Source organism: Sesamum indicum, unplaced genomic scaffold, assembly GCF_000512975.1.
Source record: "Sesamum indicum cultivar Zhongzhi No. 13 unplaced genomic scaffold, S_indicum_v1.0 scaffold00185, whole genome shotgun sequence".
Classification (NCBI taxonomy): domain Eukaryota; kingdom Viridiplantae; phylum Streptophyta; class Magnoliopsida; order Lamiales; family Pedaliaceae; genus Sesamum; species Sesamum indicum.
In genome coordinates this window covers 104,069-119,010 of record NW_011628081.1, presented here as the reverse complement: position 1 = coordinate 119,010, position 14,942 = coordinate 104,069, and the positions used below count along the sequence as shown (strand labels likewise).

Below are 14,942 nucleotides of genomic sequence, written 5' to 3'. Positions count from 1 at the left end.
AGACTGGATTTCGCTCGTGTATGCGTTATGCTGGATGTGAATTCGAAAATGCCAAAGCACATTATTATTATGACACCGGATGAGGAAGGAGGAGAATTACCGTGCAAAATTGATGTGGAGTATGAATGGCTACCCCCGAGGTGCACTAGCTGTATGACATTGGGACACTCAGCCAAGGAGTGCACTGTCAACCAACCCAAATCTATCAAGCCACCGGTTAATGTGTATGTACCCAAAGTGGGAGCACTGCGAGGCCCAATGGTGACTGAAAGAACAAGAGACCACCCAACATCTCACACTGTGGAGAAGCAGACAGAAGACCGTGGTACCCGTCCAACTGCAGCGGGACCTAGTCGGGAAGAGAGAGGTAAAGATATCGTTACGTATAACTCTTTCGATGCACTACAATTACTAGATAGTGTAGAAGGTTCATCAAGGGGTCCTAAGCGAAGCAACCCCGTACCTGGGGACCCATGTTAAACCTTGCCATATGGAACGTACGTGGCCTGAACAAGAGGGATCATCAGCTAGCGGTCAAGGATATCATTGCTGAGTTCAGGTTACACTTTATTGGTCTCCTAGAAACACGTGTTCGCATTAATAACTGTGCTAGTATTCAATCATTTTTGATACCTCATTGGAAATGGTTTATGGATTATGACAGTATTGAAAATCGGATATGGATTGCTTGGGATTATAACTATACTGATGTGGATATTATTGAGGTGGGAAACCAGTTTATACACTGTCGTGCCACTATTAGAGCATTACAAGAGTATGTTGATATTACTATTGTGTATGGTGCTACTGAGGTCTCTGATAGGCGAGAATTATGGGCCTCTCTAGAATCTTTAGATGTCCAATGCATTAATACTCCCTGGCTGGTTGGAGGTGACTTCAATGCAGTCAGGGATCTCAGTGAGGTCTGTGGTACGTCGGGAGATATAAGAGTGGCGATGGAGGAATTTAATATGTGCTTATAGAATACTGCGCTTTTGCCATTACCGATGCAGGGTAAATGGTACACATGGCATAATCGTAGTGCTAGCCCTCGCAACTTGTGGAAGCGACTTGATCGTATGCTAACCAATGATACATGGACTTTGCAGTTTCCATCAGTATTCTACCAATGCCTCACCCCACGGACATCGGATCACTCGCTGATGGTAGTTAATGGGGATAATCAGCAGCGATTTGGAGGTATGTTCCGGTTTGACAACTTCCTTACTCTCTCACTAGATTTTATTCCTAGCGTGCAGAGTATATGGCAGCAACAAATAGTGGGAGTGCCTATGTTCTTAGTCACCCGCAAACTCAAGGCACTCAAACCTATTTTTCGAGAACAGAGGAGAAATAAAGGGGATCTTTCTCACAATGTTGAGTTGGCAAGGGGATTCCTGGAGCAGGCCCAAGTGTTGGTAAGCTTGCACAGACAGGATGAGCATATTCTTCAGTTGGAGCACTGTAGCCGGCTTGTGTATACAAAGGCGGCCGAATTGGAGAGGATCATGCTGCAGCAGAGGGCAAAGATGGAATGGATGAAGGGTGGTGACCTGTGCTCCAGAGTGTTCTTTCGTAAAATTGCCCAAAGAAAGACAGCTAGACGAATCTTGCAAATTAACGATGCCCAAGGAATTACAATTACGGAACCAAATGCAGTCATACATGAATTTATCTCCTATTATCAATCCTTCGTCAGAGGGTGATGGACCTTCGGTTTCTTCGGCCTTGGGCGAGGCATATCATAACAACTGAGGAGGCAGGTCACCTACTTGAACCGTTCAGTGCAGAGCATATCAAAAAAGCTGTTTTTGACCGGCGAGGATAGAGCACCTGGACCTAATGGGTATTCATTAGGATTCCATAAAAACGCCTGGCCGGTGGTGGGACAGGAGATAACGAAGGCAGTACTGGAGTTCTTCTCTACGGGGAAGCTTCTTAAGCAGATTAATAGCACAATATTGACGGTTATCCCCAAGGTACACTCTTCCACATCTGTTGCAGATTTTCGCCCTATCTCTTGCTGTAACGTACTTTATAAAATCATTGCTAAACTTATTGTCCAAAAATTGAGTGTGATATTGGACAAGATTATTAGCCCCTGCCAGGCAGCGTTTGTCCCTGGCCGGAGCATAGGGGACAATGTTATGTTAGCAGAGGAACTCTTCACTGGTTACAATCAGGCCCGACTCCCACTGAGATGTGCTTTGAAAGTTGATATTCGGAAGGCGTATGACACTGTTGAGTGGGATTTCTTGCTATCGGTGCTTCAGCTATTCGGTTTCCTAGAGATTTTCAGACGATTATCTATTGCCGATTGTCAACCATTACTGAGTAAGATCGATACACGTATCAATGGTTGGGAGGGATTGGCACTGTCATATGCCGGCAGGGTACAAATCATCAAGTCTGTTCTTGTGGCTATGGGTGTCTATTGGGCTTCGGCATTTATTTTGCCAAAAGGGGTCATTAAAGACATTGAGAAACGATTGCGAGCTTTCTTATGGAGAGGTACGGGAAATAGTGGATACCCTAAAGTTGCATGGAAGGAGATTTGCAAACCAAAGGAGGAGGGAGGCCTTGGCCTTAAGGATATGGGAACTCTTAATCGAGCATTGATGTGCAAAAAGCTCTGTGAAGTCATCCGATGTGATAGGACTTCTATCTGGGTCGAGTGGCTGCGGCATGGCAGACTACGAGATGATTCGATATGGACTATCCTGGAGAATCGTGGACCATGGGGATGGAGAAAAATGTTGAGGTTGAGAGGCTGGTTACGCTCAGTGGTGGAATATCGTATTGGGGATGGAAGTGATTTTTTCTTATGGAATGATCCCTGGCATCACCTTGGGCCCCTCCTTGACAGATTTTCGCGGGGACCCAACAGTTTGGGATTGAATGAGTCTACCATGTTGAGCTCGGTTATCTATGAGGGCCATTGGCACTGGCCATTGATTACCGACATGGAATGCGTGGAGATTACACACGTGCTTCCTCGAATCCATGGGGGTACAGATCGTATTATATGGAAGGGTTCGAGTGGGAAACCCACTACCCAGGAATTCTATCGGGCTATGATACCAGCAAGACCGAAAGTAGGTTGGATTTCACTACTTTCGGGTTCTTTGAAGATCCCGCGACATTTGTTTATCCTTTGGCTAGCTATCCTGGAGAAGCTAGCAACGACGGATAAACCATGGCTTTCCCATCTTGGGTGCTGTTTTTCCACCTGTTTTTCCACTGCAGATTTAGTAGAAGATGCCTCACTAGTATTCGGCGCATTGTACGATTTCAGTGGCCTAATAGGGATTGGGTCAGAGATGTTGAATGGAGTGCAAGAAAGGCGTGGGAAGCACATCATCAATATATCCTACCGATGCCTGCTAGGATCGTGTGTATACCATATTTGGAGGGAGAGGAACCTGAGACGTTTTGAGCACGAGGAGAGCCCCCCGAGTGTAGTGGCCAACTTAATAGTAGAAGATGTTCGGCAACGTATACTCAGTATTAAGCTACCTAGCTCTATTAGCATATGTGCCTTGTATAGACTGTGGCGTATCCCTTGGCCTGTCGAGGGAAGCGCCTAATGAGGGACATTGTTGTACTATACTTCTCTCTTTTTTAATGAAAATTACACTTACCCAAAAAAAAAATAATAACTACAAGTTAGTATAAAAGGGAAACAAACATTGTCAGTGTAAAAGGGAAACAAACAAGTTAATAAAACCGTGCAAAACAGCTAAATTTTGAACGTTCTCAGTATTTGACGAAACTTGACCCAAACATTGGTCTAGACCTAAGCATTTGTGTTGTAAATTTGCTAAGCGTCATATTAACTACAAGTTAGTATAAAAGGGAAACAAACTTGTTTCAATAAAACCGTGCAAAACAGCTAAATTTCAAACGTTCTCAGAATTCGATGAAACTTGACCCAGTCGCAAGTCTAGAACCAAGCATTTGTGTTGTAAATTTACTAAGCGTAATAATAACTACAAGTTAGTATAAAACGGAAACAAACTTGCTTTAATAAAACCGTGTAAAATAGCTGAATTTTGAACGTTCTCAGAATTCGACAAACTTGACCCAAATGTTGGTATAGAACCAAGCATTTGTGTTGTAAATTTGCTAAGCATAATAATACTACAAGTTAGTATAAAAGGGAAACAAACTTGTTTTAATAAAACCGTGCATAACAGTTGGCTCTCTCAAAAAATGGACTCTCCAAAATATCTATCTTCTCTCACACACACTAGCACACCACAAAACACACACACACAAGTCCTAAACACTACAACACCGGCCGGCGATGAGGAGGGGGCTCCGGCCGACGGCGAGGAGGTGGTCGGTGATGGTGGCCGGCGAAATACAGTCAGCCATGGTCGTTTTTCCGGCGAACAGCGCGATTTTCAGGCGGAAGATGAGAAGGCGCCATTAATGGAACGATTAGAGGAGGAAGACAATATTCCTTCTTCGCATGGTATTGAGGAGGGCAAAGACGGATTTCTGGCCGGAAAAGGAGAGATTTTGAACGCTGATTCATCGCCTTGAGAGTTAGGGTTTTGCGCCGCCAAGGTAACCGAAACGTCACATTTGGAAGATGAAACAAATCCGACCAGATCTGTCAAACAGACGATTGGGGAAGACGGTCTACAGATTACAGAGAATGGAAACGAACTACTGATGCGGAAAAACATGAATTTAGCCCCTGGAACGAAGGATGTCGAAATACAGAAATATCTTGGGTTTTCTGAAAACAATGTGGCCGAGGAAGATGAACGGACGCGAACGGAAAAACTGACACACGACGAGTTTTTTCCGACCAAAAAATGGCTGCAAAACGATTGAAAGAGATGGAAATGATACAACCATGGGAAAAAATCAAAACTTGACGACTATTCATGAGAAATCGAATCTAGGGTTTGTTGACGGCGCTCCTTCAAAAACCGTTAATGGCGGACACACTGGAAATCGCTCGCCGGCCGACTTTAATATTGAGGAATTTCTGAGACTTGCGAATAAGGTTTTGGACGGTGATGAGGCATCAATGGAAGCGCTCAATAATGTTAAACTCCGATGGGAAGCTAAATTCGGTAGATTTCGACGATATGGGGCTGCGCCGTCGCCTGTTCATAACCCAAACCCGTGGCGTTGTCTCTTGCCGCCGCGACGCAATCTTCTGACCGAAAAACAGGCGGAGACAATGAAACAACGTCATTCCATTACAGGTTTGAGTTTTTCACCGGAGATTCAGATTTCGCCGGATTCTGGGCAGATTCCGATGACGGAAAGACGGCCTCCGACGACGATTGATGAGATGCCGGAAGTACAGTAGTCTGACGTGGAACCAGTTGGCAGTGACGTGGAGAAATCTGTGGCTGACATGTCAAATGATGTCATGCATGATGTGGGAGGATCCGCTGATGTCATGCATGATGTGGTTGATGATGTCATGCATGTTGTGGTTGATGATGTCATGCATGTTGTAACTGCTGATGACATCAATGATGTCAGCAATAATGAAGAAAAAACTAGTCCTTTTCCTACACAAGTGCGTTCCTTTCCAATGGGTTTGTTTGTGGGAAACATCCAACTGAATGCAACATCGAATGTGGGCGTTGATGACAAAATTGCTGACGCTTTTAATAATTCAACTTGGCGGACTCTGTCTTATATACCTCCTACAATACAAAATGGTGAAGTGGTGGTAAGACCAACAATGGAAGCTATTCGCAATGGGTCAATCAAGTGGAAAACCACTGCGATTGGATATTTCCTTGGAAGAAAACCGTACTTTTATCATGTTAAAGAATTTGCCTTTTCCGTTTGGCCTGGATTGAGGGAGGTTAAGGCCACAACGAATGGATTTTTCTTCTTCCAATTCAAGACTATTGCATATATGGAAGAAGCAATTGAAGGTGGACCGTGGTTGTTTCAAGGACAACCAATTGTGCTGCAAAAATGGGAACCAGGTTTGGTGATGAGGAAATTAAAACATATACAGGGCCCTGTTTGGATAAAATTGAGACACCTGCCGGTTGAATTATGGACAGAGGAGAGCCTGAGTACGGTGGCCAGCGGTATTGGCAAACCCCTATATCCGGATGCAATAACGAGAGCATGCACGAGATTGGACTTTGCTTGGGTATGCGTGATGTTGGATGTGAGTTCCAACTTACCTAAACATATTATCATTATGACGCCTGATGAAGAAGGGGGAGAGACACCGTGCAAAATTGATGTGGAGTATGAGTGGATACCTCCAAAATGTACCAGTTGTTTGATGCTAGGACATTCTGCAAAGGATTGTGAGATTCATAAATCATCCAGACCTATTAAACCGCCAGTCACCGTTTACATTCCTAAAACGGGACCTGCGAGACCACCACCTGTGCAGGATCAGAAGGAGAGAATACCACCATCTCGAGGAATAGATAAACAGAGAGATGGACGTGAATATTCATTTGTTGACGGGAGATTGAGTCGAGAGGAGAAGGGGAAGGAACTTGTCGTATATAATACGTTTGATGCTCTACACTTAATTGATGATGCAGATGAGATACCACGGGGTCTTAATCATAGCAGCCCCTTACTTGGTGATCCATGATGAATGCAGCAATATGGAATGTTCGTGGCCTGAACAAAAGAGACCACCAGCTAGCTGTGAAGGACATTATTGCTGAGTTCAGGTTACAGTTTCTTGGTCTTCTTGAAACTCGATTTCGTTTTAATAATGTAGCTGCTATTCAATCTTTCTTACTACCACAGTTGAAATGGTTTGTAGATTATGGTTTGGTTGGTAATCGGGTATGGATTGCGTGGGATGATAATTTCCTAGATGTTGATGTAGTTGAATGTGGTACCCAATTTATCCACTGCCTTATTTTTATACGATCACTACATGAGTCAGTTGCCCTTACTGTATTTATGGAGCTTCGGAGGTGGCGGATAGGAGGGAGTTGTGGGATGCTCTAGAGACTATTGCCATGCAGAATGTTGATGTACCGTGGCTTATCGGAGGGGATTTCAACGCGGTGCGAGATCTGAGTGAAGTATGTGGAGCATCGGGTGATATTCGAATGGCAATGAAAGAGTTTAATTGCTGCATTCAAAATGCAGGATTACTACCATTGCCCATGCAGAGAGAATGGTATACATGGCATAACTGTAGTACTAATCCACGGAACCTTTGGAAAAGATTGCACCGAATATTGATTAATGATAGATGGATGGCTCGGTTCCCGACATCAAGTTATACTAGTCTCACCCCACGAACCTCAGATCACTCACCGCTGATACTTAACGGGGATAGTCAACAACAATTTGGAGGTATGTTTCATTTTGATAATTACCTCACTCTTTTTCCAGAGTTTACTCCCAGTGTGCAGCAGATCTGGCAGCATAATATTATAGGAGTCCCAATGTATGTGGTAACGAGGAAACTTAAAGCATTAAAATCGGTATTTAGAGAACAGAGGAGAAAAAAAGGGGACTTATCGCACAATGTCTAGCTGGCTAAAGGGTTTCTTGAGATGGCACAGTTACTTGTTAGTTCAAACAGACAGGAGGAACTATTCTTACAGCTGGAACACTGGTGTCGGACTGTCCTAGCTAAAGCAGCCAAACTTGAGCAGAATATGCTTCAACAGCGTGCAAAATGCAGTGGATGAAAGGGGGCGATCAATACTCTCGGGTGTTCTTTCGTAAGATATCTCAAAGAAGATCGGCAAGGAGAATCTTACAAATCAATGATGATCAAGACACTACTCAAACAGAACCAGGAGCAGTAATCAATGAGTTTGTCACGTATTATCAGAATCTTCTCGGGGGGGAACGACGACATGATGTGATAGACCTTCGTTTCCTTCGAAAATGCAGTGGATGAAAGGGGGCGATCAATACTCTCGGGTGTTCTTTCGTAAGATATCTCAAAGAAGATCGGCAAGGAGAATCTTACAAATCAATGATGATCAAGACACTACTCAAACAGAACCAGGAGCAGTAATCAATGAGTTTGTCACGTATTATCAGAATCTTCTCGGGGGGGAACGACGACATGATGTGATAGACCTTCGTTTCCTTCGACCATGGGCTAGACATATAATAAGTAATGAGGATGCTAACTCTTTACTCTTACCATTCACAACAGACGATGTCAAGCAGGCGGTTTTTGACATTGCAGACGACAAGGCACCAGGGCCGGATGGGTATTCATCGGGTTTTTTCAAAGCCGCATGGACTATAGTGGGGCAGGAGGTATCTTTGGCAGTGCTGGATTTCTTTAATACAGGTCGACTCCTGAAGCAGATAAATACAACACTTTTGGCACTCATACCAAAGGTACATTCCCCTATGTCTGTTGGTGACTTTCGTCCGATTTCTTGCTGTAATGTGTTGTATAAGATTATCGCAAAACTTATTGTCCAACGGTTAAGTGTAATACTGGACAAAGTAATTAGCCCGTGCCAAGCGGCGTTTGTGCCTGGAAGAAGCATTGGAGATATTATCATGCTAGCACAAGAACTTTTTACGGGCTATAATCAGGCCCACAGACCACCCCGGTGTTGCTTTAAAGGTGGATATTCGAAAAGCATATGACACGGTGGAGTGGGACTTCATGTTTGCGATGATGGAGTTATTTGGATTCCCTTCTATTTTCATGAAGTGGATTGAGGCGTGTATTACCACACCTTCGTTCTCTGTTGGACTGAATGGGAAACCCCATGGTTTCTTCAAGGGAGCTAGAGGACTTCGGCAAGGTGACCCTCTATCACCATACTTGTTCGTGCTTGTGATGGAAGTCTTACACTTGGGTTTTCTACAGTTGATTGACCAGGATGAACTATTCTCATTTCATTGGAAGTGTGATACTGCCAAGATCTTCCAGTTGGGATTTGCTGACGACTTGCTATTATTCTGTCGAGCTGATATGGATTCTATCGGAATCTTTAAAACAGGATTGGATCGATTTGCTAAATGATCGGGGCTCAGACTAAACGTGCAGAAAAGGCAGCTTATAATATCACGTTCAGCACAAGGATTACGCGAGGAGATGCTGGCAGCACTCGGATTTCAAGAAGGAGTCTTACCATTGAGGTATTTGGGACCACCTCTTTTATCTTCTCGATTAACAATTGTTGATTGTCGTCCTTTATTATTGAAAATTGATAAACGTATTGCTGGCTGGGAGGGTATGACTATTTCATATGCTGGTAGAGTACAAATTATTAAATCTGTACTCATGTCACTGAGTTTATATTGGGCGTCGGCGTTCATCTTGCCAAAGAAAGTTACAAATGAAATTGAGAAGAAGCTGAGAACTTTCTTGTGGAAGGGGACAACAACCAGTGGTTACGCCAAGGTAGCCTGGAAAGATTTATGCCGGCCGAAGGATGAGGGAGGATTAGGACTCAAGGATATTTCCATCTTGAATCGTGCATTAATGACTAAGAAGCTTTGTGATATTATTAGGTGCGATAGAACCTCGATTTGGATTGAATGGCTTTACTAGGGTCGGCTACGAGACACTTCCATATGGACGATTAAGGAGCATGGAGGCTCATGGGGATGGCGAAAAATTCTTAGGCTACGGGTTTTTCTCCGCCCTATGGTGGACTATCAGATTGATGATGGGATGAGATTTTATTTGTGGCAGGACCCGTGGCATTATCTTGGCCCTCTGAGTGACACATTTCCACGGGGACCGAGACTACTCGGATTGGAGGAGTCAGCTAAACTCAGTATGGTGATCAGTGGCGGAGAGTGGCATTGGCCTCCTATCACTGATTTTGAGTGTCTGGAGATTACACATGCATTACCCACAATCCATGGAGGGGAGGACCGCATTGTTTGGAGATTTGATCATGGACAACCTACAGCCCAGGCTCTTTACAGACTATTTGATCCACCAGGACCAAAAGTAGGCTGGTCTTCGCTACTTTCGGGATCACTGAAGATACCACGCCATTTATTCGTCCTATGGCTCGCTATACTTGGCAAGTTAGCCACGACGGACAAACCATGGCTAGCCCACCTGGGCCCTTGTACTCTGTGCAACGAGGGAGCAACGGAAACACATGACCACTTATTCTTCCAGTGCAGATTTAGTCGACAATGCCTCACTGCAATTCGTAGAATGGTACGATTTTCTTGGCCCAATAGAGACTGGATAACAGACATTGCATGGGCTTCCCGAAGATGGAGAGGTAAACACATTGTTAACATGTCATATCGAGCACTTTTAGCATCATGTGTTTACCACATTTGGAAGGAGCGAAACTTGAGACGATTCGAGCACACCGAAAGGACACATAGCACCATTGCTTTGTTGATAGTTGAGGATATCAGACAACGGATCCATAGCATTACTTTAAAAAGTTCAGTCAGTACACGAGCCTTATATAGACTATGGCGTATCCCTTGGCCTGTCGAGGGAGAAACCAACTGATGATCACATTGTTGTACTATACTACTTTGTTACTTAATGAAACTTACATTTACCAAAAAAAAAAACCGTTCATAACAGCTAAATTTTGAGAATTCTCAGAATTCGACGAAACTTGACCCAAACGTATGTCTAAACCCAAGAATTTGTGTGTTAAATTTTCTAAGCGTAATAATTACTACAAGTTAGTATAAAAGGGAAACAAACTTGCTTTAATAAAACCGTGCAAAACAACTAAATTTTGAACGTTCTCAGAATTCGACAAAACTTGACCCAAACGTAGATCTAGACCCAAGCATTTGTGTTATAAATTTGCTAAGCGTAATAATAACTACAAGTTAGTATAAAAAGGAAACAAACTTGCTTTAATAAAACCGTGCAAAGCAGCTAAATTTTGAACTTTTTCAGAATTTGAGGAAAGTTGACCCAAACATAGATCTAGACCGAAGAATTTGTGTGTTCTATTTCCTAAGCGTAATAATAACTACAAATTAGTATGAAAGGGAAACAATCTTTTTTTAATAAAACCGTGCAAAACAGTTAACTTTTGAACGTTCTCAGAATTCGACGAAATTTGACCCAATCACTTTTAATAAAACCGTGCAAAACAGTTAACTTTTGAACGTTCTCAGAATTCGACGAAATTTGACCCAATCACTGGTGTTGACCCAAGCATTTGTATAGTAAATTTGCGAAGCGTAGTAATAACTCCAAGTTAATATAAAAGGAAAACAAACTTGTTTCAATAAAACCGTGCAAAACAGCTAAATTTTGAGCGTTCTCAGAATTGGATGAAACTCGACCCAAACGAAGGTCTAGACCCAATAATTTGTGTGTTAAATTTTCTAAGCGTAATAATAATTACAAGTTAGTATAAAAGGGAAACAAACTTGTTTTAATAAAACCGTGCAAAACAGCTAAATTTTGAACGTTCTCAGAATTCGACGAAACCTGTCCCAGACGTTGGTCTAGACCCAAGCATTTGTGTGGTAAATTTGCTAAGCATAATAATAACTAAAAGTTAGTTTAAAAGGTAAACAAACTTGTTTTAATAAAACCGTGCGAAACAGCTAAATTTTAAACGTTCTCAGAATTCGATGAAACTTGACCCAGTCGCAAGTCTAGAACCAGGCATTTGTGTTGTAAATTTGCTAAGTGTAACAATAACTACAAGTTATTCTAAAAGGGAAACAAACTTTGTTTAATAAAACCGTGCAAAACAGCTAAATTTTGAACGTTCTCAGAATTCGACGAAATTTGACCCAATCGCAGGTCTAGACCCAAGCATTTGTATAGTAAATTAGCGAAGCGTAATAATAACTGCAATTTAGTATAAAAGGGAAATAAATTTGCTTTAATAAAACCGTGCAAAACAACTAAATTTTGAGCGTTCTCAGAATTGGACGAAACTCGACCCAAACGAAGGTCTAGACCCAAGAATTTGTGTGTTAAATTTCCTACACGTAATAATAACTACAAGTTAGTATAAACGGGAAACTATCTTGTTTTAATAAAACCGTGTAAAACAGCTAACTTTTGAACGTTCTTAGAATTCGACGAAAGTTGACCAAATCGCAGGTCTAGACCCAAGCATTTGTGTTGTAAATTTACGAAGCGTAATAATAACTACAAGTTAGTATAAAAGGGAAACAAACTTGCTTTACCGTGCAAAACAGTTAAATATTGAACGTTCTCAGAATTCGACGAAAATTGACCCAAACGTTGCTCTAGACCCAAGCATTAGTGTTGCAAATTTGCTAAGCGGAATAATAACTACAAGTTAGTATAAAAGGGTAACAAACTTGTTTCAATAAAACCGTGCAAAAACAACTAAATTTTGAGCATTTTCAGAATTCGATGAAACTTGACCCAAAAGACGGACTAGACCCAAGAATTTGTGTGTTCAATTTTCTAAGCGTAATAATAACCACAAGTTATTATAGAAGGGAAACAAACTTGCTTTACTGACTGACGCTGCTAAATCAACGCTAAGAATCCTCTGTCTGACGTCATTGATGATTAGGATGCTCAATGTGGCCGGTGTCCGCTCAGTATGATCAAATCTCCTCAAGTTCCTCTCCTTCCATATGTGGTAGACACACGCTGCCAGTAGTGTACAGTAAGCTCTATTAATAATGTGCTTACCTCTCCATTTCCGTGTCGCCCATTCAATATCTGTTGCCCAATCTCTATTGGGCCAGTGAAAGCGAATCCTTCTGCGAATCTCATAAAGGCACTGACGACTAAATCTGCATCGGAAGAATAAATGTGGATGAGATTCCGTAGCTCCCTCATCGCACAATATGCACACCCCCAGGTGAGATAGCCATGATTTGTCTGTGGTAGGTAGTTTGCCAAGGATTGCTAGCCATAAGATGAACGAATGACGAGGAATCTTCAAGGAGTCCAAAAGTAGTGAAGACCATCCTACTTTCGGCTCAGGGTGAGCGAATAATCGGTAGAGGGCCTGAGTAGTAGGTTGCCCTTCGTCACATCTCCACACCACCCGATCCTCTCCTCCGAAAATAAGCGGTAGGTTATGTGTGATTTCCAAACATTCAAAGTCAGTGATGGTAGGCCATTGCCATTCTCTTGCTGAAATCACTAAGCTGAGTTTTGCTGATTCTTCAAGTCTAAGATGGCGGGGACCTTTAGGGAATCGCTCGATAAGTGGACCCAAGTGATGCCACGGGTCCTGCCAAACAAAGAATCTGTCTCCATTTCCAATCTGGTAATCCACGATAGTGCGAAGGAAAGGACGTAGCCTGAGTATTTTTCGCCATCCCCAAGAACCTCCATGTTCACGTATAGTCCAAATCGATCTCTCACGTAATCGGTCTTGGTAGAGCCACTGAACCCATATGGATGTCCTGTCACACTGGATAACATCACATAGTTTCTTGCTCATTAATGCGCGATTCAAGGTGGAGATGTCCTTGAACCCAAGTCCCCCCTCATCCATCGGTCGACACACATCTTTCCAGGCTACCTTAGCGTACCCACTGGACGTCGTACCCTTCCATAGGAAAGTCCTCAACCTCTTCTCAATTTCATTGATGACTTTCTTAGGTAATATGAATGCAGAAGCCCAATATAAGCTCAATGCTGAAAGCACAGATTTGATGATTTGTACCCGCCCAGCATATGATAATGAAATCCCTTCCCATCCATTAATACATGCATCAATTTTTGAGATAAGCGGTTGGCAATCAGAGATGGTCAGCCTAGACGAGATTAAGGGAAGATCCAGGTATCTCATTGGAAGGTGGCCCTCCTGAAAGCCCAAAATATCCAACATCTGGTCCTTCAAATTTTGAGCCGAACGTGAAATGATTAAGTGACTTTTTTGGACATTCAACCGAAGGCCCGACAACTCCGCAAACCAGTCCAATCCCTCTTTGAAGACTCTGATGGAGTCTAAGTCAGCTTTGCACAGTAAGAGGAGGTCGTCTGCAAATCCCATCTGGATGTAAAGCTTCCATAACAAGGACAAACAGATAAGGAGAAAGTGGGTCTCCCTGTCGTAGTCCTCTCGCTCCAGCAAAGAACCCATGAGGTTTTCCATTGAGCCCAATCGAGAATGATGTCGTGGAGACACACTCCTCAATCCACCTTGTAAACGTAGGTGGAAACCCGAACAACTGCAAAACTGCTAACAGGAAGTCCCACTCCACCGTATCATAGGCCTTCCTGATATCCACTTTAAGTGCGCATCTCGGGGGTAGGCGCATCTGGTTATATCTGGAGAATAATTCCTGGGCTAACATAATGTTGTCCCCAATGCTTCTTCCCGGAATAAAAGCTGCTTGACATGGGCTAACTATCTTGTCCAGTAGCACACTAATTTTTTGGACGAGTAGTTTCGCAATGATCTTGTATAAAACATTGCAGCATGAAATTGGTCTAAAATCATTAACCGACATAGGAGTATGTACCTTTGGGATCAGGGCCAAGATCGTGGAGTTGATCTGCTTCAGAAGTTTTCCGGTAGAAAAGAAATTTAGTACCGCCCTCGTAACTTCTTCCCCAACCACAGGCCAAGCAGCCTTGAAAAACCTTGACGAGTAACCATCAGGTCCCGGTGCCTTGTCATCAGCAATATCGAACACTGCTTGCTTCACATCATCCGCCGAGAGTGGAAGGAGTAATTGATTAGCTTTCTCATCAGTGATACTGTGCCTTGCCCACGGTCTAAGATAACGAATATCCACTGACAGCCGTCTTCTGGTGCCTCCTAATAGGTTCTGATAGTATGAGACAAACTCATGGGCGATTTCCCCTAGATCCGTGTGTGTGAAACCATTCTCATCATTAATCTGTAAGATTCTCCTCCTTACTCGTCTCTGTGCAATTTTACGAAAGAAAACCCGGGAACATTGGTCTCCGTCTTTCATCCACTGCATCTTGGCTCTCTGCTGCAGCATAATTTGTTCAAGTTTTGCCGCTTTAGCATAAACGACTCGACAACAATGCTCCAGAAGTAAATATAGCTCATTTTGTC

The 14,942-nt window shown here is 43.0% G+C and overlaps 1 protein-coding gene across 1 annotated transcript; it reads left to right on the top strand.

Moving 5' to 3' along the window:
- The first annotated feature begins 48 nt into the window (after positions 1-48).
- Positions 49-3,587, top strand: LOC105179646. Its single transcript, XM_011103283.1, has 4 exons — positions 49-367; positions 583-923; positions 1,014-1,565; positions 1,791-3,587. The coding sequence occupies exons 1-4, from the start codon at positions 49-51 to the stop codon at positions 3,585-3,587; spliced, it is 3,009 nt and encodes a 1,002-aa protein (XP_011101585.1).
- The last annotated feature ends 11,355 nt before the right edge of the window (positions 3,588-14,942 follow it).

What these genes read in the sequence shown, in the direction of transcription:
- LOC105179646 (XM_011103283.1), top strand. Translation starts at nt 49, where the DNA reads ATGCCAAAGCACATTATTATTATGACACCGGATGAGGAAGGAGGAGAA. An exon ending in CAGTCAGGGATCTCAGTGAG is followed by an intron (nt 924 to 1,013) that starts GTCTGTGGTACG and finishes TTACCGATGCAG; the next exon opens with GGTAAATGGTACACATGGCA. An exon ending in GTGGTGACCTGTGCTCCAGA is followed by an intron (nt 1,566 to 1,790) that starts GTGTTCTTTCGT and finishes CGTTCAGTGCAG; the next exon opens with AGCATATCAAAAAAGCTGTT.